Source organism: Phyllobates terribilis, unplaced genomic scaffold, assembly GCF_046119375.1.
Source record: "Phyllobates terribilis strain yellow unplaced genomic scaffold, ASM4611937v1 Scaffold_8__6_contigs__length_399053987, whole genome shotgun sequence".
Lineage (NCBI taxonomy): Eukaryota > Metazoa > Chordata > Amphibia > Anura > Dendrobatidae > Phyllobates > Phyllobates terribilis.
In genome coordinates this window covers 380017882-380044780 of record NW_027362768.1, presented here as the reverse complement: position 1 = coordinate 380044780, position 26899 = coordinate 380017882, and the positions used below count along the sequence as shown (strand labels likewise).

At 42.0% G+C, this 26899-nt stretch overlaps 1 protein-coding gene across 4 annotated transcripts in view; it reads left to right on the top strand.

The window, feature by feature from the left end:
- GRM7 (glutamate metabotropic receptor 7) overlaps positions 1-26270 on the top strand; it is a 469276-nt gene extending 443006 nt beyond the window's left edge. For all 4 annotated transcript variants that reach the window (XM_073645026.1, XM_073645027.1, XM_073645029.1 and 1 more), the window contains exon 10: positions 25181-26270. In XM_073645026.1, the coding sequence (XP_073501127.1) occupies positions 25181-25230 (50 nt within the window). In that variant the 3' untranslated portion in view covers positions 25231-26270. The remainder of the gene's footprint in view (positions 1-25180) is intronic.
- Positions 26271-26899: the final 629 nt, after the last annotated feature.

The following is a 26899-nucleotide window of genomic DNA, read 5'->3' as shown; positions in this document are numbered from 1 at the left end:
CTCTTGGTATATCTGAGGATGTGGCGCTTCCCTTGCAGCTTTGCAGCTGTTACACCGGTGTGCAACGCAGTGATGGACAGATGGCAGGTGAGGTTTTGAATGCTGCTTTGGATGTGACCGGAGTAGAGCAATGCATTCATTTGCAAAGTTTATTAAAAAGTTTTTTTTTTAAAAAAACCCTAATTTAACCTGTAAACCGATGTTCACAAGTGGATCGACACCACGAGGTGCCTAAAGAGACGAGATACGAAAACTGTCTGTGAACGCTTCATTATCACAGCGGAGAGGAATAAATCTGCCTCGAAATGAACTTAAATCGAAATTCAACCTTAAAACTATTAAACCCACTAATTCCTTTAGTTTATAGACAGATATGATATTGATTTATGCCTGATCCCTCCGCACACTCTGATCTCTTGTCCTGATGGTTTGATACAAAGTATCTGTGCAGGTGAAATGTATCAATGGAAACTGTTTATATAAGACTGGCTGCAAGTGTAACAAACCCTCAGATGTTGGGTCTGGACAGTCTGCGCAGGCGATTCACTGACAGCATGCAGAGGTCTTGTAAACCCAAACTTTACAGGATGGGAATGTCCCTTTAACTCCGCGGATCCCATCATTTCTCCATAGAAATCTCAATCTCGGCTCCGTCTCCTTGTGGGAGTTTGTTATTGGCCCATCAGTATAAATCCCCACTAATGGGCTGTAGTAATTGTTCCTCATGGCCGGGGAGTGGCCACTTTTGGCAGCTCGGTGCTCCCCCGGGACGCACGGAAGCTGCCGGATTGTTATATAATGGCCCCATTAGTGTTTATTTTGTTTGAGGACATTGATGGAAACCCGAGAAAAGTGACACCACAGACACCGCGCATTGCTGGCTCCGAGCTCCGCCAGCTGCGGCCACGCCGACATTTCCTACCTGACTTCCTGCAAACTGGGTTATTAAAGGGGAACTCTTAAAGGGGTTGTGTCAATATCAATCCTGCTGACCGATTCCCTTTAAAACATAAAATATTGCCGTCCCACAGTTTTGTCTGGGTAATTTTTATCCACTCAAATATGGACATGCCTCCATATTTTTGGCAGACCACTTGGTCTGTAAAGGACATATTAATATTCATGCTATCCAAGTGTAAAGGACATATTAATATTCATGCTATAGCAACTCCATTTTGTCTGCTTGCTTTAAAATCATGTTGTTATACTCCTTGCATAACATACATTCTTTCCTTCTTTTCTCATGCAACTTTCCCACACTAACCTTTTCTCACAAGAACATTCTGTGAGACACCCTGTTCCCGTTATCTAACTGGTCTGAGCCGGGATGTGTATAACCTTGTAAATTTCCACCATGCACCAAACTAATGATAATGTGTATTTCCATAATAATTGTACTAACATTGGTTCAAGCCTGTAGTATGTCTGTAGGTGATTGGCTATTGATATACTCAAAACAATATAAAATGCTAAGTAGAAATAATCGAGATTAGAGATTCTCTGAATCCCCCCATACAGAGCACTGCCTCCGTCTGTTTTTTTGTTGGATTGCGCAATCAACATAATAATTTGACACTCACTTGGTCAACCGTGAAGGGACGTTGGTGCCCTCCCTGAACAGGTCCATTAAAGAAACAGACATGTGAACAGCTCCATAGATTATAATGTGTTCCATCCATGTAAAACAGACATGTGAATGAGGCCTAAGGCCCCCTTCACATATCCATGTTTCTGGTAGGTGTGGCGTTCATTTTCACACACACCGGAGACACGTGCACACGCACACCCATTGTAATCTATGGGGCTGTGCACATGTCCGTGTGACCCACACATAGACACGTCTGTTTTTTCCCTGCAGCACGGATCACAATACGTCCCGCCCACATGTACACGGATGACATGAAGTGTAACACCTCTGTGCCGTCCGTGTGACACGTACCGGAATAGAATGCAGAATAGAAATTACAGATTTTTATGTGTTAAAGATGTGCAAATAGATAGAAAGATATCCATGAGATATATAATTAGTGCTGTGGATGTGTAATCTACTGTACATGTATTAACCTTATAAATAAATGAAAAAAAATAAATAAATGAAAAAAAAAAGATTTTTGATCACCAGCCAAGGTAAAGCAGACAGCTGAGAGCAAAGGTGAAGTGCCAGAATTGAAGCATCTCATGTGATGCTCCACTTCTGGGGCAGCTGCTGGCTGGTATTTTTAGGCTGGGAAGGGGCCAATAACTAGAGACCTTCCCAGCCTAAAAGTACCAGCCAGCAGCTGCCCCAGAAGTGGAGCATCACATGAGATGCTTCAATTCTGGCACTTTGCCTTTGCTCTTCCCAATTGCCCTGGTGCGGTGGCAATCAGGGTAATGGTAGTTGGAGTTGATGGAGGTGATTTGTTCAAAAACATCAAGCCCTGGTGGTAGTGATGGAGAGGCGTCTATCAGACACCCCCCAGTATTAATCCAGTAATCAAAAAAAAAATACACACACACAAAAATACTTTACTTGAATAAACACCCCCAACTATTTCCCTGGTTCACCAATTTATTAAAAAAAAAAATCCACATTGGTCTGACACAGTCCATTTTTCCCACGACGTTCCCAGAATTCAGCTCACGCGCTCCGTGAGAACCGGCGACTATGAAGAGCAATAACGTTACTGACATCACTGCTCTTCACAGTCACCGGGTCTCATGGAACGCGTGAGCTGGATTCGCGGAACGTTGTGGGAAATTCTGGACTACGTCGGAGCGGGATGGGAACATTTTTTTTTTAAATAAATTAGTGAACCAAGGAAAGTGTTGGGGATTGTATATTTAAATAAAGTATTTTTTTGTGTGGCTGTTTTTCTTTTGATTACTGGGTTAGTACTTGGGGGGTGTCTGATAGAGACCTCTCCATTACTACCACCAGGGCTTGATGTTTTTGGACAATTCACAGCTGACATCAACTCCAGTTACCATTATTACCCTGATTGCCACTGCACCAGGGCAATCGGGAAGAGTCAGGCGAAGCACAAGAATTGGAGCATCTAATGTGATGCAACACTTCTGGGGCGGCTGCGGGATGATATTTTTAAGCTGGGAAGAGCTTAATAATCAGGAACCTTCCCAGCCTAATAATATAAGCCTACAGCTGTCTGCTTTACCTGGGTTGGTTCATTTTATTCATTTATTTATTAGTTAATTCATGTATAGTAAACTACACACGCAAAGCACTGATTATACATCTCACAGATATCTATCTATTATCTATCTCTATCTTTGCTTATCTTTAACCCCTAAACATCTGTAATTTCTATTCTGCATCCTATTCTGGTACATGTGACATGGGTGACACACGGATGTCACACGGATGACACACGTAGACAAAATCCTGCTCAGATGTTTTTCCAGCTTGTAGATAGAATTGCACACAAGTGTCCTCTGCTAAAGCTGTAGCATTGAATCTAGGACCCTGATACAGCCGGGTGCGGACCTCTCTGGATGCTTGCCCTCTGCTGGCAGTCACCCAGCTTTTCCAGGACCAGATATAACTGAGAAGTTGTATTTTTTTATAGTTTTCTATGGCAGTATATAAGTTTACGGTTCCTTCCATCCAGTATGAAGCTTTATGGAGTTTTCACCTAGATCGTAATCAAACCTCTTGTAGAATCGATTTAAACGCCGAAATTCACGACGTGTCATTAAGAAATACCTTCCAGCCTCTTAAAGTGGCGGAGCATTAATATTTTATGAATATTCGCTCTTTATATTCCACTTAACTTTACATTTCACTTCCTTACATATTTTTTAATGTTGCTTTAATTGCATGTAGTTTGGCTCCGATGAGAGGGAAACGTTCCAGGCGCTTCATTACCTCTTTCCTGGCATTGGGCTCCATGGCGTCATGTTATCGGCCAGGAGTCGCGGTATCCTGCGCTGCCGCCATCTTACTGTGATTCGCTGCTAACACAGAGGATCCATTGCCTTAGTTTCCCTAAGGGAGCAGTCAGACGGCCGTATAACGCTGACGACGATCGCATCACAGTGTTAAAAAGTTTTATGTAAGAGAAACTTTGTTATGAAATTAAAAGTTCTGAAACTTTCTAATGGTTCTTATTTTGTAAAAAGTGGAAGCAAACTCGATTTGCCTCGAATTGATTCGCTCATTTCTAACCACTTGTGAATCTTCCTTAATACTTGATACAGCTGAGGGTTTGTCACAGTTGTATCCAGTCCAGACAGTCCTCAGTGAGACATCCAGTCTGATACATTGTAACAATTTGGAGCCATTTGTGTTGCTGATGTGTTCAGCTCACATACACATGGCATTGTCTAGGCTAGATACTATTGTAACAAACCCTCAGCTGTGAGAAGCATAAGAACAGGTTTCTAGCGTCTGGCTAGAAGGTTTTCATCAGAAAGCAGAGATTTTACAAATGTTTCTAATTGTGCCTTTAAGAAAAATAGAATGAAAATGAGGAATTGGGGCCAAAGTTTGTTAGAAAGTTTCAGAACTTTTCATTTATACTGTGATTCATCTCCACGAATTAGAACCAACTTGGGTCCACAGAGACGGTGCCTGCACATTTGGGGCCCTTGGATGGGAACCCAACTTGGTTAGCCTCAGCCCTACTGGTCTTCGCCTCTCTATGTTCACAGCAAGGTTATTAGAGGGTCAAGTACAGGGGACGGGAATAAGGAATTGGGGGTATGATAGACCCCCTGCACATGGTCGTGCCACATTGCATGCAGCCCCTTGCCTTTATGTACAGTACAGACCAAAAGTTTGGACACACCTTCTCATTTAAAGATGAAATGTGGAATTATATACTTAACAAAAAAGTGTGAAACAACTGAAAATGTCTTATATTCTAGGTTCTTCAAAGTAGCCACCTTTTGCTTTTATGACTGCTTTGCACACTCTTGGCATTCTCTTGATGAGCTTCAAGAGGTAGTCACCGGAAATGGTCTTCCAACAATCTTGAAGGAGTTCCCAGAGATGCTTAGCACTTGTTGGCCCTTTTGCCTTCACTCTGCGGTCCAGCTCACCCCAAACCATCTCGATTGGGTTCAGGTCTGGTGACTGTGGAGGCCAGGTCATCTGGCGTAGCCCCCCATCACTCTCCTTCTTGGTCAAATAGCCCTTACACAGCCTGGAGGTGTGTTTGGGGTCATTGTCCTGTTGAAAAATAAATGATGGTCCAACTAAACGTAAACCGGATGGAATAGCATGCCGCTGCAAGATGCTGTGGTAGCCATGCTGGTTCAGTATGCCTTCAGTTTTGAATAAATCCCCAACAGTGTCACCAGCAAAGCCCCCCCCACACCATCACACCTCCTCCTCCATGCTTCACGGTGGGAACCAGGCATGTAGAGTCCATCCGTTCACCTTTTCTGCGTCGCACAAAGACACGGTGGTTGGACCCAAAGATCTCAAATTTGGACTCATCAGACCAAAGCACAGATTTCCACTGGTCTAATGTCCATTCCTTGTGTTCTTTAGCCCAAACAAGTCTCTTCTGCTTGTTGCCTGTCCTTAGCAGTGGTTTCCTAGCAGCTATTTTACCATGAAGGCCTGCTGCACAAAGTCTCCTCTTAACAGTTGTTGAAGAGATGTGTCTGCTGCTAGAACTCTGTGTGGCATTGACCTGGTCTCTAATCTGAGCTGCTGTTAACCTGCGATTTCTGTTGCTGGTGACTCGGATAAACTTATCCTCAGAAGCAGAGGTGACTCTTGGTCTTCCTTTCCTGGGGCGGTCCTCATGTGAGCCAGTTTCTTTGTAGCGCTTAATGGTTTTTGCAACTGCACTTGGGGACACTTTCAAAGTTTACCCAATTTTTCGCACTGACCTTCATTTCTTAAAGTAATGATGGCCACTTGTTTTTCTTTACTTAGCTGCTTTTTTCTTGCTATAATACAAATTCTAACAGTCTATTCAGTAGGACTATCAGCTGTGAATCCACCAGACTTCTGCACAACACAACTGATGGTCCCAACCCCATTTATAAGGCAAGAAATCCCACTTATTAAACCTGACAGGGCACACCTGTGAAGTGAACACCATTTACAGTGACTCCCTCTTGAAGCTCATCAAGAGAATGCCAAGAGTGTGCAAAGCAGTCATCAAAGCAAAAGGTGGCTACTGTGAAGAACCTAGAATATAAGACATATTTTCAGTTGTTTCACACTTTTTTGTTAAGTATATAATTCCACATGTGGTAATTCATAGTTTTAATGCCTTCAGTGTGAATGTACAATTTTCAAAGTCATGAAAATACAGAAAAATCTTTAAATGAGGTGTGTCCAAACTTTTGGTCTGTACTGTACATGTTCATGTTAATATGCGATGATGTCCCTTTAATTAGTTCTTCCCGATTTTCCACATTTCTGCAATGAATATAAGATTGATTAGCACTTAGACACAAGAGGAGGCATGGCGCCATTTATTAAGTGCTCGCCCTCTGCACAGAAGCACTTGCTGTCCAATATCTCACAATCGGTGACCGTGACTGGGGCAGCTTTGGGGGTGTCCTGTTCCGGAGGTGACACCACATGTGATTTATTCCGCCTCGCTGTCCTGCATACATCACATGGCGGCCGCTTCACTTGGCCGTAATCTGTGCACTTTGGATTTATCGCCCTGTTGGGGTTTTTTCTCTGGAGATGTGAGGGGTGAATATACGGGCAGGGAGTATTGATGGGGACGTATTTCATCAGAGAGGGCGAGTCTCGGTGATATCCACCTGGGGTTATAGAGGGTTATATATGACAGCGATGCCCCAATTACCCCCCAGGGTGACATCTGCGCTGGCACCTGCTCCCATAGATGAAGACAATATGTCACCTGATAGATGCCGACACTCTGCACCAGGCGTGTAACTATAGAGGGCGGTGAGACCCCGGGGGTCTTATGTGGGCCCCCCCACCATACTCAAGGTACATGGTACATTAAATGGCCGGAAACCCACCCAATCTTATGAAATTGGCCGTATAAGGGAACATTGCAGAATAATTTCTGTAAACTATTCTTCTCCGCTAATGTATAGATGTATATAGTACGACTGTATCTGAACCCACTGCGAATAGGGTTTACGTCAGCTCTGCTACATCTGCACGTCCCACATCTGGAGTACAGCTGAAGTGCATTGCACTGGATAAGATTTTATGGTGATTCTTAGCAGAACTGTGATTTCTGCTCTGGAGGTAATTAGAGTATAAAATGTATGATATAACTGGAAAATGCTGCTCACCAATAATCCCATGCCATAAAGTGATCCCATATGTGACGAATCCCAGGTGTGAGATTTTCCCCCCAGTCCCCACCCCCCAACTGTGGCTGTACCCCAGCCCTTCCACTGCTTAACATAACGGATCCTACACCCGGCCCCATGGTCTGACTCTACTCCAGCAAAGCAAGAAACAAGCATGCCCGATTCCCCAAGGTGTACCTGGTATACACTAGGGACACAGCTCAGGTGCGCAGAGCTCGGGTGCGCAGGGCTCAGGTGTGCAGGGCTCAGGTGTGCAGAGCTCAGGTGTGCAGGGCTCAGGTGCGCAGGGCTCGGGTGCGCAGACCTCAGGTGCGCAGGGCCCAGGTGCATAGGGCTCAGGTGCGCAGGGCTCAGGTGCATGGAGCTCAGGTGTTCAGGGCTCTGGTGCGCAGGGCTCAGGTGTGCAGGGCTCAGGTGTGCAGAGCTCAGGTGTGCAGGGCTCAGGTGCGCAGGGCTCGGGTGCGCAGACCTCAGGTGCACGGAGCTCAGGTGTTAAGGGCTCAGGTGTTCAGGGCTCAGGTGTTCAGGGCTCAGGTGTTCAGGGCTCAGGTGCGCAGGGCTCAGGTGCGCAGGGCTCAGGTGCGCAGAGCTCAGGTGTTCAGGGCTCAGGTGCGCAGAGCTCAGGTGTTCAGGGCTCAGGTGTTCAGGGCTCAGGTGCGCAGAGCTCAGGTGTTCAGGGCTCAGGTGTTCAGGGCTCAGGTGTTCAGGGCTCAGGTGTTCAGGGCTCAGGTGCGCAGGGCTCAGGTGCGCAGAGCTCAGGTGTTCAGGGCTCTTGTGCACAGGGCTCTGGTGCATAGGGCTCTGGTGCGCAGGGCTCAGGTGCGCGGAGCTCAGGTGTTCAGGGCTCTGGTGCGCAGAGCTCAGGTGTTCAGGGCTCTGGTGCGCAGGGCTCTGGTGCGCAGGGCTCAGGTGCGCTGAGCTCTGGTGCGCAGGGCTCAGGAGCATAGGGCTCTGGTGCGCAGGGCTCAGGTGCACGGAGCTCAGGTGTACAGGGCTCAGGTGCGCAGGGCTCAGGTGCGCGGAGCTCAGGTGTTCAGGGCTCTGGTGCGCAGGGCTCAGGTGCACGGAGCTTAGGTGTTCAGGGCTCTGGTGCGCAGGGCTAAGGTGCATAGGGCTCAGGTGTGCAGGACTCAGGTGCACGGAGCTCAGGTGTTCAGGGCTCTGGTGCGCAGGGCTCAGGTGTGCAGGACTCGGGTGCACGGAGCTCAGGTGTTCAGGGCTCTGGTGCGCAAGGCTCAGGTGCACAGGGCTCAGGTGTGCAGGGCTCAGGTGTGCAGTGCGCGGGGCTCTGGTGCGCAGGGCTCAGGTGCACGGAGCTCAGGTGTTCAGGGCTCAGGTGCACGGAGCTCAGGTGTTCAGGGCTCTGGTGCATAGGGCTCAGGTGTGCAGGGCTCATGTGTGCAGGGCTCTGGTGCACGGAGCTCAGGTGTTCAGGGCTCTGGTGCACAGAGCTCAGGTGTGCAGGGCTCATGTGTGCAGGGCTCAGGTGCGTGGGGCTCACGTGTTCAGGGCTCTGGTGCGCAAGGCTCAGGTGCGCAGGGCTCAGGTGTGCAGGGCTCAGGTGTGCAGGGTTCAGGTGTGCAGTGCGCGGGGCTCTGGTGCGCAGGGCTCAGGTGCACGGAGCTCAGGTGTTCAGGGCTCAGGTGCACGGAGCTCAGGTGTTCAGGGCTCTGGTGCACAGGGCTCAGGTGTGCAGGGCTCATGTGTGCAGGGCTCTGGTGCACGGAGCTCAGGTGTTCAGGGCTCTGGTGCACAGAGCTCAGGTGTGCAGGGCTCATGTGTGCAGGGCTCATGTGTGCAGGGCTCAGGTGCATAGGGCTCAGGTGCGTGGGGCTCACGTGTTCAGGGCTCTGGTGCGTAGGGCTCAGGTGCACGGAGCTCAGGTATTCAGGGCTCTGGTGCGCAGGGCTCAGGTGCGCAGGGCTCAAGTGCATAGGGCTCAGGTGCATAGGGTTCAGGTGCGCAGAGCTTAGGTGCGCAGGGCTCAGGTGCGCGGAGCTCAGGCACGCAGGGCTCAGGTGCGCAGAGCTTAGGTGCGCAGGGCTCAGGTGTGCGGAGCTCAGGTGTTCAGGGCTCAGGTGTGAAGCGCTCAGGTGCGCGGAGCTCAGGTGTTCAGGGCTCAGGTGTGAAGCGCTCAGGTGCGCGGAGCTCAGGTGTTCAGGGCTCAGGTGCACAGGGCTCAGGTGCGCAGCGTCTAACCCCGCCGCCTACGATTATCTCATAGTTATCACCTTGAAACAAAATTGCTAAAATTAAGCTGTAACAAGACAGTACTGAAATAATTGTGAAGTGTGGGAAGAGAAAATCATGTGCGAAGCGCTGCGGGCGAGAGAGGTGTCTGTCTAAGAATGGAAAGTTCCAGAGAGCAAGATGAAGCCATGCATGCTGAGCATTACCGAGACCGGGCAGCAAACTCAGCCTTAAAGGGATGCCGCGCTATTACTATTAAAGGGGTTTTCTTAACATGATAATTAAAATTGCAGAGTGCAAGTAAAAACATGTGACTTTGCAATTTGTCTTGTATCAAAAGCCTCTCCGTTGTCAACAATGGAGGGATTGCTAATTCTGTAGTTTATAGCTCATTGCTTTGGTTACCGACCACCTCTGCAGTCTATCAGCGGTGGCAGAAGTCTTAGGCAATTCTTGCAATCTGTTTGCTCTACATGTGGCAAAAACTGCTCTGAAGCTGCCTGGATCCAGCCGGCTTCAGTTCCTCTGCGCTCCGCTGATGCTCCAGAGGTAAAGCTGCTTCTGCTTGCAGGATTGGAAATGGCACTGCCCAGGCTGAGGCGCAGCGCTGCTGCTGGTGCAAACTGTCAATCATTAGGAAGGTACCGCCCCCCCAGCAAGCAGGAGGGCCCCTGAAGTCCTATGTTGTCACCCCTGTAACTACAGTTCAGTTATCTCTGCTGCTCTAGTTACATCCAAAGCTGCATTCCTGATACCTCTCCTGCGGTAGGACGTGACTTCTTCCAGGAATCAATGCAGAAAGATATCAGAAGATTGTACGGCGAAATAGAAACTGAAAGCAGAATATTCCTTTAATTCGATGTAGACTTCCCCTTTAAGCGAAAGACAAGGAACAAACATTCCAGACTCAAGTAGTGAAAGCAGCCCCCTCCCAGCATGCCTTGCAGGCCGTGATTGACATGGCGGCTCTGCCATTACTGCGTCCCCTGCTGCTTTTCGATACATTTGTCAGACAAGGTTTCTAAAGCTTAAAGTGCGAGTCGTGCAGCCGCAGCGGATCCACCGCTCAGCGCCCGCACTCCGCACAAATTGTCCTATCAATTCCTGTCTTCTTCCAGCTGTTGGCCAGAATGAAAGCTCCGGAGCTGAAATCTCCATGAATACATTCCAGTTCTGGCTCAATAAAGCAATAAACCCCATCAGATCTAGGAGGGAAAAGCAGCGTAACATCCTCCCATCTGTTCGCTCGGAGCGCGCTCTGCTCACTGCGTATACAGGACAACGCGGCGCCCCTATCGTCAGTGACACCTCTCTGCCCATCCTTCATGTCCTGTGCCCATTAAGTAATGGGCATCACCAGCTGGAAGCAGCGGCGGCCAAACAGCGAGGCCATGGCTGGTAAATGACCCCCGAACATCTGTCCCATTGGTGGGGAATCACAGGGAGACGCGCCAGTGGGAGCTGCTCCACCGCGGGTGACTGATGCCCGAGTCATCGCCACCGCTCGCCCTTTCTGCTCCGTTTTTACTCGTCGCTTTCATATTTAATTCTTCAGCGAGTGTTTTATGACTAATCGAGAGATCTGTCTGCAAATACTTCGCTGCCAGGGAAAGTTCCAGGCTGGATTTATGTCCTCTGCTGCCTGTGCAGTTATTACTGTCTGCTCGTTGCTTACTCCGCACCCCCTGCTGCCAGTCTTATCCGCTGCTGTGCCAGAGATGCCAGGGAAGCCAAGAGAAGAACATCATGGTTTATCAAAGCTAAGAGCAAGGATTGCCCCCTTTATACAGGGTTCTGCATCTTACAGTGGCCCAGAGTTTTCCTGCTGCTTAATATCACCCTATGGGCAATCACCCAAGACCATGTCATCTTACAAGAGTATTCCTCAGAAAAGATCTGCAGTGTAAGGAGCAGATAGATCAGCACGCTCCACCATTACAGCATGTGCACTATTGGGATGTGCTCCCTCCTGGGAGACAAAGACCAAAGAATGTTACACATTGAGCAAAAAAGAAAACTCATTGTCACAATGCTGTTGTCTGATAACCCGAGACCAGAGGCTCCTATCCTGTCCCTAACACTAGGGGCGGCCTAGCTATCCCTGCTTCCCAGGTTACTTCTGATGGTGAAGATGCTGGGGCCATGTACCTTGCTGTTCTCCTGAATCAGCCCTGATCTGTGCCCTCCCTCTCCCAGGGAAGTGAGGAGGAATAGTGTATGTAAATACACCAACCAGACAAACCAGGAAAGGACATACTGAGATAAATGAAATTACCAATCATACAAATGTGCATTCACAGAGAACATATGGGAACATAGGAGGGTTTAGGAAGGTCAACAAAAATAAAAGCGGATGGGATAATGCACACAGCCAAAACTCCAAGCAACAGTCACAGAACAACTCTCGTTAAACGTCTCTACCAAACACCGAATCCTCCACTCCTCACCAGGCAGTACAAGACTTAACACTGGCAATCCATACTGCCAGAGCAGAGACTATATAGGAGAGGGGAGTGGCTGATTCTGCTCAGCTGAGAACTTCCAAGTAGGAAGCTACAGATACCCAAAGCTGAGCAGGTTAACTCCTACATTGCTGAAAGAAACCAGCACCATTTAATAAGAGGGAGAAGTGCTTCTATTCATTGCAAGTGTATGTGAACTCACACGCTGCGGTTTTCTGGCTCTTCTCTGTCGCAGTAAACCCATGACACTCATCATGTAGGATGGAAGCTTATATGTAGCTGAGGGAGGTCAGTGGAGATTGTGGTGAAGTTTGGGATGAGGTGTGACGGGATTGGGTCAAGTTCACAAGAGGTGAGGTGTAATCTTGAGAGTAGAGCGGAAAGTTGACCTTCCGTAACGTAATGGTGGAGAAGCTGGTTTTGGCGGAGGGCTGAGTAGATTTGAGGAAGGGCTATGGGGACTGTAGGCCAAAGCTTTGTCTAATGTCAATCTTCTGCTTAAGGAATGAAGCAAAGTCTTCAGCTGAAATGAGAGGAGAGGGAAGAGTAGATATATTCTTGTACATAGGAGCAGTATTATAGTAGTTATATTCTTGTACATAGGAGCAGTATTATAGTAGTTATATTCTTGTACATAGGAGAAGTATTATAGTAGTTATATTCTTGTACATAGGGGGCAGTATTATAGTAGTTATATTCTTGTACATAGGAGCAGTATTATAGTAGTTATATTCTTGTACATAGGGGGCAGTATTATAGTAGTTATAGTCTTGTGCATAGGGAGCAGTATTATAGTAGTTATATTCTTGTACATAGGAGCAGTATTATAGTAGTTATATTCTTGTATATAGGGGCAGTATTATAGTAGTTATATTCCTGTACATAGGAGCAGTATTATAGTAGTTATATTCTTGTACATAGGGGGCAGTATTATAGTAGTTATATTCTTGTACATAGGGGCAGTATTATAGTAGTTATATTCTTGTACATAGGAGGCAGTATTATAGTAGTTATATTCCTGTACATAGGGGCAGTATTATAGTAGTTATATTCCTGTACATAGGAGCAGTATTATAGTAGTTATATTCTTGTATATAGGGGCAGTATTATAGTAGTTATATTCCTGTACATAGGAGCAGTATTATAGTAGTTATATTCTTGTACATAGGAGCAGTATTATAGCAGTTATATTCTTGTATATAGGGGCAGTATTATAGTAGTTATATTCCTGTACATAGGAGCAGTATTATAGTAGTTATATTCTTGTACATAGGAGGCAGTATTATAGTAGTTATATTCCTGTACATAGGGGCAGTATTATAGTAGTTATATTCTTGTACATAGGAGAAGTATTATAGTAGTTATATTCTTGTACATAGGGGCAGTATTATAGTAGTTATATTCTTGTACATAGGAGCAGTATTATAGTAGTTATATTCTTGTACATAGGGGGCAGTATTATAGTAGTTATAGTCTTGTGCATAGGGAGCAGTATTATAGTAGTTATATTCTTGTACATAGGAGCAGTATTATAGTAGTTATATTCTTGTACATAGGAGCAGTATTATAGTAGTTATATTCTTGTATATAGGGGCAGTATTATAGTAGTTATATTCCTGTACATAGGAGCAGTATTATAGTAGTTATATTCTTGTACATAGGAGGCAGTATTATAGTAGTTATATTCCTGTACATAGGGGCAGTATTATAGTAGTTATATTCCTGTACATAGGAGCAGTATTATAGTAGTTATATTCTTGTATATAGGGGCAGTATTATAGTAGTTATATTCCTGTACATAGGAGCAGTATTATAGTAGTTATATTCTTGTACATAGGAGGCAGTATTATAGTAGTTATATTCCTGTACATAGGGGCAGTATTATAGTAGTTATATTCTTGTACATAGGAGCAGTATTATAGTAGTTATATTCTTGTACATAGGAGCAGTATTATAGTAGTTATATTCTTGTATATAGGGGCAGTATTATAGTAGTTATATTCCTGTACATAGGAGCAGTATTATAGTAGTTATATTCTTGTACATAGGAGGCAGTATTATAGTAGTTATATTCCTGTACATAGGGGCAGTATTATAGTAGTTATATTCCTGTACATAGGAGCAGTATTATAGTAGTTATATTCCTGTACATAGGGGCAGTATTATAGTAGTTATATTCTTGTACATAGGAGAAGTATTATAGTAGTTATATTCTTGTACATAGGGGCAGTATTATAGTAGTTATATTCTTGTACATAGGAGCAGTATTATAGTAGTTATATTCTTGTACATAGGGGGCAGTATTATAGTAGTTATAGTCTTGTGCATAGGGAGCAGTATTATAGTAGTTATATTCTTGTACATAGGAGCAGTATTATAGTAGTTATATTCTTGTACATAGGAGCAGTATTATAGTAGTTATATTCTTGTATATAGGGGCAGTATTATAGTAGTTATATTCCTGTACATAGGAGCAGTATTATAGTAGTTATATTCTTGTACATAGGAGGCAGTATTATAGTAGTTATATTCCTGTACATAGGGGCAGTATTATAGTAGTTATATTCTTGTACATAGGAGCAGTATTATAGTAGTTATATTCTTGTACATAGGGGGCAGTATTATAGTAGTTATATTCTTGTACATAGGGGCAGTATTATAGTAGTTATATTCTTGTACATAGGAGGCAGTATTATAGTAGTTATATTCCTGTACATAGGGGCAGTATTATAGTAGTTATATTCCTGTACATAGGAGCAGTATTATAGTAGTTATATTCTTGTATATAGGGGCAGTATTATAGTAGTTATATTCCTGTACATAGGAGCAGTATTATAGTAGTTATATTCTTGTACATAGGAGCAGTATTATAGTAGTTATATTCTTGTATATAGGGGCAGTATTATAGTAGTTATATTCCTGTACATAGGAGCAGTATTATAGTAGTTATATTCTTGTACATAGGAGCAGTATTATAGTAGTTATATTCTTGTATATAGGGGCAGTATTATAGTAGTTATATTCCTGTACATAGGAGCAGTATTATAGTAGTTATATTCTTGTACATAGGAGCAGTATTATAGTAGTTATATTCTTGTATATAGGGGCAGTATTATAGTAGTTATATTCCTGTACATAGGAGCAGTATTATAGTAGTTATATTCTTGTACATAGGAGGCAGTATTATAGTAGTTATATTCCTGTACATAGGGGCAGTATTATAGTAGTTATATTCTTGTACATAGGAGCAGTATTATAGTAGTTATATTCTTGTACATAGGGGCAGTATTATAGTAGTTATATTCTTGTACATAGGGGCAGTATTATAGTAGTTATATTCCTGTACATAGGAGCAGTATTATAGTAGTTATGTTCTTGTACATAGGGGGCAGTATTATAGTAGTTATATTCTTGTACATAGGGGCAGTATTATAGTAGTTATATTCTTGTACATAGGGGCAGTATTATAGTAGTTATATTCTTGTACATAGAAGCAGTATTATAGTAGTTATATTCTTGTACATAGGGGCAGTATTATAGTAGTTATATTCTTGTACATAGGAGCAGTATTATAGTAGTTATATTCTTGTACATAGGGGCAGTATTATAGTAGTTATATTCTTGTACATAGGAGCAGTATTATAGTAGTTATATTCTTGTACATAGGGGCAGTATTATAGTAGTTATATTCTTGTACATAGAAGCAGTATTATAGTAGTTATATTCTTGTACATAGGGGCAGTATTATAGTAGTTATATTCTTGTACATAGGAGCAGTATTATAGTAGTTATATTCTTGTACATAGGGGCAGTATTATAGTAGTTATATTCTTGTACATAGGGGCAGTATTATAGTAGTTATATTCTTGTACATAGGAGCAGTATTATAGTAGTTATATTCTTGTACATAGGGGCAGTATTATAGTAGTTATATTCCTGTACATAGGGGCAGTATTATAGTAGTTATATTCCTGTACATAGGAGCAGTATTATAGTAGTTATATTCTTGTATATAGGGGCAGTATTATAGTAGTTATATTCCTGTACATAGGAGCAGTATTATAGTAGTTATATTCTTGTACATAGGAGCAGTATTATAGTAGTTATATTCTTGTATATAGGGGCAGTATTATAGTAGTTATATTCCTGTACATAGGAGCAGTATTATAGTAGTTATATTCTTGTACATAGGAGGCAGTATTATAGTAGTTATATTCCTGTAGATAGGGGCAGTATTATAGTAGTTATATTCTTGTACATAGGAGAAGTATTATAGTAGTTATATTCTTGTACATAGGGGCAGTATTATAGTAGTTATATTCTTGTACATAGGAGCAGTATTATAGTAGTTATATTCTTGTACATAGGGGGCAGTATTATAGTAGTTATAGTCTTGTGCATAGGGAGCAGTATTATAGTAGTTATATTCTTGTACATAGGAGCAGTATTATAGTAGTTATATTCTTGTACATAGGAGCAGTATTATAGTAGTTATATTCTTGTATATAGGGGCAGTATTATAGTAGTTATATTCCTGTACATAGGAGCAGTATTATAGTAGTTATATTCTTGTACATAGGAGGCAGTATTATAGTAGTTATATTCCTGTACATAGGGGCAGTATTATAGTAGTTATATTCTTGTACATAGGAGCAGTATTATAGTAGTTATATTCTTGTACATAGGGGGCAGTATTATAGTAGTTATATTCTTGTACATAGGGGCAGTATTATAGTAGTTATATTCTTGTACATAGGAGGCAGTATTATAGTAGTTATATTCCTGTACATAGGGGCAGTATTATAGTAGTTATATTCCTGTACATAGGAGCAGTATTATAGTAGTTATATTCTTGTATATAGGGGCAGTATTATAGTAGTTATATTCCTGTACATAGGAGCAGTATTATAGTAGTTATATTCTTGTACATAGGAGCAGTATTATAGTAGTTATATTCTTGTATATAGTGGCAGTATTATAGTAGTTATATTCCTGTACATAGGAGCAGTATTATAGTAGTTATATTCTTGTACATAGGAGCAGTATTATAGTAGTTATATTCTTGTATATAGGGGCAGTATTATAGTAGTTATATTCCTGTACATAGGAGCAGTATTATAGTAGTTATATTCTTGTACATAGGAGCAGTATTATAGTAGTTATATTCTTGTATATAGGGGCAGTATTATAGTAGTTATATTCCTGTACATAGGAGCAGTATTATAGTAGTTATATTCTTGTACATAGGAGGCAGTATTATAGTAGTTATATTCCTGTACATAGGGGCAGTATTATAGTAGTTATATTCTTGTACATAGGAGCAGTATTATAGTAGTTATATTCTTGTACATAGGGGCAGTATTATAGTAGTTATATTCTTGTACATAGGGGCAGTATTATAGTAGTTATATTCCTGTACATAGGAGCAGTATTATAGTAGTTATGTTCTTGTACATAGGGGGCAGTATTATAGTAGTTATATTCTTGTACATAGGGGCAGTATTATAGTAGTTATATTCTTGTACATAGGGGCAGTATTATAGTAGTTATATTCTTGTACATAGAAGCAGTATTATAGTAGTTATATTCTTGTACATAGGGGCAGTATTATAGTAGTTATATTCTTGTACATAGGAGCAGTATTATAGTAGTTATATTCTTGTACATAGGGGCAGTATTATAGTAGTTATATTCTTGTACATAGGAGCAGTATTATAGTAGTTATATTCTTGTACATAGGGGGCAGTATTATAGTAGATATATTCTTGCATACTCTAAGCTGTATTACAATATTATGATTCGAGATGAGCGTTATTCGTCTTGAACTGTTCGCCAATCTCAAATTCGAGCTGTTTTGGGCGGTGTTCGAGCCGTTCGGCGAACACGAACGATTTGCAAAAAATTCGGCTGTTCGAGGTTATGTTCGATAACTGTTCGTGCACCAAAATCATAACTGGATTTTTTCTCAGTAATGATGAAAATTAATGTTAATCCACAGTTTGAGTGTACAGCGGGGCGGGGGGAGGGGCAGGGGATGGATCTCTGCAGGAACAATGAAGATCTCCATTTTTTTTTCTCTTTCCCGCATTTACAGTGGGGAGGTGCAATCTGTCAGCCTATCAGCAGCGCACACACGGAGCGAAGTGCTTTTTTTCACACAAGCAAGGGCATGTGTCATTGGCTGTGTATGTCACATGTCCTTGCCCTATAAGACCAAGCCATTTTCCCCGTCGCCACCATTTTCTCACTGCTGCAGCTGTGTGTTAGACGGCACCGCTGCTGCTGTGGGCGCTTTACTTTGTAACTGTGTGAATTGCAAGCGAATTTGCTCTTAAATAGACAGAAAGGTTTAGGGAGTAGTGACTAGTTGTAATTCCAGCCCTTTTCAGGACTAGGTTACAGCAGTTCCTAGCACTTTTTGCCAGGCAGGTCTGTGCCAGTGCTGTGCAAGTATATTTTACAGCATTTGGCTAAATCTAGCTAAGCCAATCCTTTTGGGCCTGTAGCAGTGTCTGTTACTCATTGTAGTAGCCCATCTGAAGCAAGCTACGCCACCTGTGTATCTAATATCAATTTTTAACTGCATCATGCCCAGCCAATACTTTGTGCCTAGTAGCAGTGTCTGCTAGTCAGCGGATTATCCCGGCTGTTAAGCAAGCTACACCACCTGTGGTTTGGACACTTAATTTTTTCAACGGAAATGCTTCGGGCCCCCAGGACATTCAGTGAAGAGCATCGGGGAGGCACCCCAAGGCATAGGGGCTGGGACTGGCGGTAGCACGCCTTGCGGTGGACAGCCGAGCTCGATCCTTATGAAAGCTTTTTAACTGCAGCAGCTTTAGTGGACGCTATTGGAGCTGGAATTACCACGGCTGCTGGCACCAGACTTGCCCTCCAATAGATCCTTGTAAAAGGATTTAAAGTGTATTCATTCAAATTACAAAGCTTAGACCTGCCTCCACCGCGGGGGGTCTCGACCCACCAGCGGACAGGCACCAGTATTGGGAGAGGGGGGCTGGCCGTCAGGGTCCACCGCGGCTCTGGCACAAACCCGGCGACACGGAGGTCGCACGGGCAGGAACGGCCTGGCCGTGTCAGCTTCGCACTCCAGCGTAGTCCCTCTGCCCGCTCGCGCCCGTAACCTCAAAGGGATGCGCAAGCGGCTTTTCTTCCCAGGGCTGTTCCCCGCCCAGCAGGAACGTGGGGGAGCTCAGGTCGGCCTTCCACTGTACTCCCTTACCTCCCTCGCCCTCCTTCCTTCTTCCGTTCTCCATCTAACCCCTCGGCTCTGTGGTGTCCGCTCTCCCTCCAGCTCTCTCCTTCTCACAGGTGGACTACCGCGTGTATTCACACTGTGGCGAATCTTTTGGGCCCAGGCATAAGAAGTTGTCGAGGTAATGGATAATCTGTGCCCCCTTAGAAACGTCCATTACAACCCATTCGAGGAAGCAACTAAACGCCTCAAATAGAGAGCAGGATCTTGAGCACCCCATGAGCAAACAGCGATCTATATAGTATGCTCCTTCCCAGAAGCAGCCCAATAGGTGGACACTATTCGGAGGCACAGTTAGTAAGTAACCGGAACGCCCGCTCATTGCCTGTTTTGGCCATTAGGGTGACCCTTCCCAACTTCTTGATCCGCCTGATTGCCTTGTCAAAGGATGTACAGTATATACTACTGTACTTGGTTCCGCGTCGATGTTGTCATTTACTGACCTGCTCCTTGGATATGACAAATGGTGGATTAGTCCGAATGTATTGGGTTCCGTATTTGGCACAACTCACAACGGGGATACCACTACGTCTTGTAAGGAAAGTGTTCTGAATGGAACCGCCATTCTACCTAAAGATATTTCTTTTTTTAATTTTCTTGTCTCGACGTCTGGGTGTTGGTAGGCTGATTTTAGATTTTTACTCCAGCCTTTCTTGATTTTAGAAGGGCATGACATGCCTATATCTGTGTCTCCCCCTCCTTTTACTCCTCCACCTCTTTTCTTTTCGCATGACTATATGTACTTGTCACTTTTCCATGTGTTAGTTGTGTCTTCTGAGCAGTTTGTCAGCTTTTGGACACCTTTGAAGGTGTTTTCTATGTGTTTTTGTTTGCCTGCCATTGGTTTTAACGGTGTTCGACGAACCGAACCGAACCCGAACACTATGGGGGTGGCTCAACACTAATTATGATAAGAGTAATGAGTATACTTATCCTTTTTCCTGACGACTTTCAGTGGTGGTACATGTATTAAGCACAGTTATTGGATATATTTACGTTCATTTCATTGTAGTTGTCAGCTGATGCATGGCTTGTATATTTATTGTGTCTGTGTTTGTCACTTAGTATATAAGAGCTGGGATGTTTGTCAGGATGATTAGTGGTTCTCTCACCTCATGAGGAGCCAGCAGAGAGCACCAGTGCATTGACCTTTCTCACCATTACAATTCCAGGTTCCATTAATACTTAGCGCAGACTCGTCTCCTTTCAGCGCATTAATTCTGAGGATCGCATTTTACTAATGTCCATGGTGATAAATATTTTATCCGGGTTTAAGGGTCAATTCAGACCTGTTTAATTTTTAAAACGATAACGAGCAGAAGTGGAGTAATCTGGCTCCACTGAAGAAAAGGCACCAATGTAAAACCCGAATTTTCTTGAAAATGATTCCGGCTGCTTTTTCCTCTTGGATATGATTCCACCGAATTTCTATTTTTCATCCAGTTTCTTCATCTTCTGTTGCGTTCTTCATTGTTTAATTTCTCACTATTATTTTCACCTATTAGAACCTTGGCTGCGTACATTTTGAGACTAAAACCCCATCCTCATCTCGTCCTGCTGACACAGCTGCAGTTCGTCACAATGTATCGTTGTAGGCAGAGCGAAACACTGCAACTGCACCACATCTCTGCTTTACTTTGCTTTTTATATTGATACATGGTAACAAAGGCTTCGGACAGAAGAAAAAATTTGTCTTCATCTCTCACAGAATTATCTGCATTGATACATTGTAACCAAAGCAACTGTTTGAGCAGGACAAGGGCAGTAAGACAGAATGTATCCATGTAAACCTGAACAATTCTCTGATTGGTTGTCAAGGTCATTACTTTGTATTTATCGTAGAATTCCGCCCTGGATACATTTAATTTATCGAAGTGAACACTTTAGCTTTTAAAAGTTCATTATTTCACTTAGGATCCGACGTCCTCTAATGTTTATTGATGTCTGATGTTGGTTTATTTGCTCCTTAACTGCCGCGGTTTCTATTTACTTCCTGGCAGTAAAGATGGCGAATCGCTGCCCTGATGCCTCACTATAGTAATAAGCAGAGACACAATGTGTGCGGAAGTAACGGGATAAGACAACGGAGAAATGACATCATCTGCTCAGCGGGAAAAAAACACCGAGATTGTAAGAGGAGGCTGCAATCCTCACTACATCATTACATGGCTGCCGAGGCTCCGATACACGGGGAACTGGCGCCAGAACGCAAATGGTATCAAGCAATGAAAGCCAAAATGTTGTACATAGGCGCAGTATTATAGTAGTTATATTATTGTACATAGGAGCAGTATTATAGTAGTTATATTCTTGTGCATAGGAGCAGTATTATAGTAGTTATATTCTTGTACATAGGGGCAGTATTATAGTAGTTATATTCTTGTACATTGGGGGCGGTATTATAGTAGTTATATTCTTGTACATAGGGGCAGTATTATTGTAGTTATATTCTTGTACATAGGGGGCAGTATTATAGTAGTCATATTCTTGTACATAGGAGCAGTATTATAGTAGTTATATTCTCGTACATAGGGGGAGTATTATAGTAGTTATATTCTTGTACATAAGGGGCAGTATTATAGTAGTTATATTCTTGTACATAGCGGGCAGTATTATAGTAGTTATATTCTTGTTTATAGGAGCAGTATTATAGTAGTTATATTCTTGTACATAGGGGCAGTATTATAGTAGTTATATTCTTGTACATAGGGGCAGTATTATAGTAGTTATATTCTTGTACATAGGGGGCAGTATTATAGTAGTTATATTCTTGTACATAGGGGGCAGTATTATAGTAGTTATATTCTTGTACATAGGGGCAGTATTATAGTAGTTATATTCTTGTACATAGGGGGCAGTATTATAGTAGTTATATTCTTGTACATAGGGGGAGTATTATAGTAGTTATATTCTTGTACATAGGGGCAGTATTATAGTAGTTATATTCTTGTACATAGGGGCAGTATTATAGTAGTTATATTCTTGTACATAGGGGGCAGTATTATAGTAGTTATATTCTTGTACATAGGAGCAGTATTATAGTAGTTATGTTCTTATACATAGGGGGCAGTATTATAGTAGTTATGTTCTTATACATAGGGGGCAGTATTATAGTAGTTATATTCTTGTACATAGGAGCAGTATTATAGTAGTTATATTCTTGTACATAGGGGGCAGTATTATAGTAGTTATATTCTTGTACATAGGGGGCAGTATTATAGTAGTTATAATCTTGTACATAGGAGCAGTATTATAGTAGTCCTATTCTTGTACATAGGAGCAGTGTTATAGTAGTTATATTCTTGTACATAGGAGCAGTATTATAGTAGTTGTATTCTTGTACATAGGAGCAGTATTATAGTAGTTATATTCTTGTACATAGGAGCAGTATTATAGTAGTTGTATTCTTGTACATAGGAGCAGTATTATAGTAGTTGTATTCTTGTACATAGGGGCAGTATTATAGTAGTTATATTCTTGTACATAGGGGCAGTATTATAGTAGTTATATTCTTGTACATAGGAGCAGTATTATAGTAGTCATATTCTTGTACATAGGAGGCAGTATTATAGTAGTTATATTCTTGTGCATAGGAGCAGTATTATAGTAGTTATATCCTTGTACATAGGGGGCAGTATTATAGTAGTTATATTCTTGTACATAGGAGCAGTATTATAGTAGTTATATTCTTGTACATAGGGGGCAGTATTATAGTAGTTATATTCTTGTACATAGGAGCAGTATTATAGTAGTTATATTCTTGTACATAGGAGCAGTATTATAGTAGTTATATTCTTGTACATAGGGGGCAGTATTATAGTAGTTATATTCTTGTACATAGGGGGCAGTATTATAGTAGTTATATTCTTATACATAGGGGGCAGTATTATAGTAGTTATATTCTTGTACATAGGGGCAGTATTATAGTAGTTATATTCTTGTACATAGGGAGCAATATTATAGTAGTTATATTCTTGTACATAGGGGCAGTATTATAGTAGTTATATTCTTGTACATAGGAACAGTATTATAGTAGTTATATTCTTGTACATAGGAGCAGTATTATAGTAGTTATATTCCTATACATAGGGGGCAGTATTATAGTAGTTATATTCTTGTACATAGGGGCAGTATTATAGTAGTTATATTCTTCTACATAGTGGCAGTATTATAGTAGTTATATTCTTGTACATAGGAGCAGTATTATAGTAGTTATATTCTTCTACATAGGGGCAGTATTATAGTAGTTATATTCTTGTACATAGGGGCAGTGTTATAGTAGCTATATTCTTGTACATAGGGGCAGTATTGTAGTAGCTATATTCTTGTACATAGGATCAGTATTATAGTAGTTATATTCTTGTACATAGGGGCAGTATTATAGTAGTTATATTCTTGTACATAGGGGGCAGTATTATAGTAGTTATATTCTTGTACATAGGGGCAGTGTTATAGTAGCTATATTCTTGTACATAGGGGGCAGTATTATAGTAGTTATATTCTTGTACATAGGGGTAGTATTGTAGTAGTTATATTCTTGTACATAGGAGCAGTATTATAGTAGTTATATTCTTGTATATAGGAGCAGTATTATAGTAGTTATATTCTTGTACATAGGATCAGTATTATAGTAGTTATATTCTTGTACATAGAGGGCAGTATTATAGTAGTTATATCCTTGTACATAGTGGGCAGTATTATAGTAGTTATATTCTTGTACATAGGAGCAGTATTATAGTAGATATATTCTTGTACATAGGGGGCAGTATTATAGTAGTTATATTCTTGTACATAGGGGCAGTATTGTAGTAGTTATATTCTTGTACATAGGGGGCAGTATTATAGTAGTTATATTCTTGTACATAGGAGCAGTATTATAGTAGTTATATTCTTGTACATAGGGACAGTATTATAGTAGTTATATTCTTGTACATAGGGGCAGTATTATAGCAGTTATATTCTCGTACATAGGGGCAGTATTATAGTAGTTATATTCTTGTACATAGGGGCAGTATTATAGTAGTTATATTCTTATACATAGGGGGCAGTATTATAGTAGTTATATTCTTATACGTAGGGGGCAGTATTATTGACAAAACCTATGATAAAAACAAAATGGAAATACACCATGATGCAAGTAAATAAGTATAATTAAAAGCAAAGGTCAAAAGAGGAATAAAAATTACCAAAAAATTAAAGAATGAACACAGCAAAAATGGGCAATAGTATTTACTATCTGGATGCAGCAAACCTGTATAATAAAGATGGCGGCAACACATTTGTAAAATACTGATGAGACCACCACTCACAACCTACCCATTCATGAAGGGGGTGATTGCTTAGTATTAAAATTGCAAAAAAATATCAGTCTAAAATCTACTTGAATTCATTTTTTTCCAGACCTCCTGATTTGCAATTTACATCCTAATTAAATTTTTGTATCTTTTTAGAAGTGTCATTGTCAGTAATAGAGGCTGGATGTGAGGCCCGTGTATATCGAGGGTGCTGGGGTCTTCATTCTTAATGAATATGAATAAGTAAACTGTCTCTGCTGCACGTGGCTCCTCTTTTTGTACTTTCCTCCTTGTTTAGATCTTATTTTCTCTTGAGAATTTAGAAAATGTCCTTATTTTCCAGGGTGGGGGGATTGATGTGTGTACATTTCTCCCCCTCTATGTGCTGCTGTGTCCTGCACTAAGAAAAGGGAAGGGAAAGGCAGAGATAATGGGGTCAGAACCAGGAGCAGGATCTTTGTTGGCTGTTTTAACACTTTTTTTTTACAAAAGCATGTACTGTAGCAAAATAGTGGAAATACAGAGATAACTCGGCAGTAAATGAAAGAATTTTTTTTAGATTAAACGCTATTTGAAAAGTTGCTTAACTTTGTGCAAATGAGCAATAAAATAATCTCTGAAGCCTCTAATTTTGCTACTTTTGTATCATTTTATTGGTTTATTATATTTTCCTTTTTGTTTTTGTTTTTTGTTTTCAGGCCCAGCCACAAAGAAAAAGTATGTCAGTTATAACAACCTGGTGATCTAGGCGGCCTGCTCATCTATGATGGAAGAGGCAGCAGCTACATTTTCATTCCTGCGTTGTGTGGTGCGGCTCGCTTCCTCTCCATCTCGTGCCTCACTCACAGCGGTCAATCATGGGAGGAGAGGAGCTGCTGGAAAATGATGGTGCACAGCCTTTGGAGGACTGGGGAAAAGCTGCTTTATCCAAGCCATCTGAACTATTCCTGGCTTATATCTCAGGGGCCAGGACCAAGCGATGAGCGCCCAGCCCCGCGTGAAGCAAGTTTGTAGGCGGGCCTTACCAGGGCTCTTCTGCCTATATTGGGGACCATCAGACTCAGATCTTTCTGTACAGAACTTTTTTGCATACAAATTCCTACCTTTTCATATCCAACTTTTGCTTTTAACATTCGGGGAGTCCAATTTTTCTCGGAACCCCCCCCCCTCCCCCCAGCAACAAGTACTTCAGTAACCTGGCTTCCACATTGACACTCATTTATTGAAGTTTTCAAAACTTCTGTTTCTTTCTTTTTTTTTTTTTTTTTCCTATTTCTTTAAATTTTTCTTCATTTCCAAAAAAAAACAACAAGGTTTTAAAGACCAAACAACTGTGTGTGATACGCAGACCGTTCCTGAGCGTGATTGGCTGGCAGGATCTGGTAATGTGATTGGCTGAAGCCCCGGGGGGTCTTCTGTCTCCGAATGCATGTTATCTCGATCTCTTTCTCTCTCTCTCTGCATTTTTTTTATTGTTTTATTTTTTTCTGTCGGGAATTCTGCTGTTTGTGTTTGATTTTCTTTTTCATTTTTCCCGCGGACAGAGGTTTCCGTCGACAGGAAATGGGTTGAGACCGCCAACGTTTTAACCCGCCTCTGAGGATCTGTCCGAGCCTGACCGGTGAGGGCCACTCCCGTGGACTCAGATGTGACAAAAAAGCATGTATGTTTTTTACTGTTTGTAATGAGTATTTTCTGCTTATGTGCCAACCTCGTGAGACACCCTCCCCAAACTGCCCTGTGATATTGTCAGAGAATGTATTAAAGATTTTGATTATCTTTTTTATATTATGTTGCAAAAAAGTTTTGGATTTATTTACAAACAACAAGAAACATTGTGCGGCGAGAAGAGATGAGCAAACGGAAGAGCGCGGCTGGGCATGATTACCACGTCCTTGCTTGTTATCAGGGGGGGTCTCCCATTTAGGATTCGGGGGTACGTACTTTTTCCTTTGGCTCTTTGGGATTAGGAAAGGATCACGATGACTTGTTTCATGGTAAACCTCCATTTCATAGCAGAATATAAAAGAAAGATCCACCATGGGGGTGGAAGAGGGGCAATGATTAACCCATAAACTGGAAATGTGGAGGATTTTAATGAAAAAGGCACGCCAATGGAGGAATGTATCGCACAGAACAACCCCAACGCCTCCAGCTTCATACCTTCATCTTATTTGATTGACATTTCTTAGGTTCCTTAAGGAGATTGATGAGTCACACAAAAGATTTTCGGCAGTTATTGATGTGAGGATTTCGTTGACCTTGTAGCTTTACAGCCGCCTCTTGACCTCATACGAGTCCTGGGTCGTTGTCTTCTGTGCAATGTTTTACTGGGGGCAAGAAAACAGAAAGAAATCATTATCACAAAGGAGCGTTTTTTTTCAGTTCTCTACTTTCCATGTTTTCTGTTGAGAAAC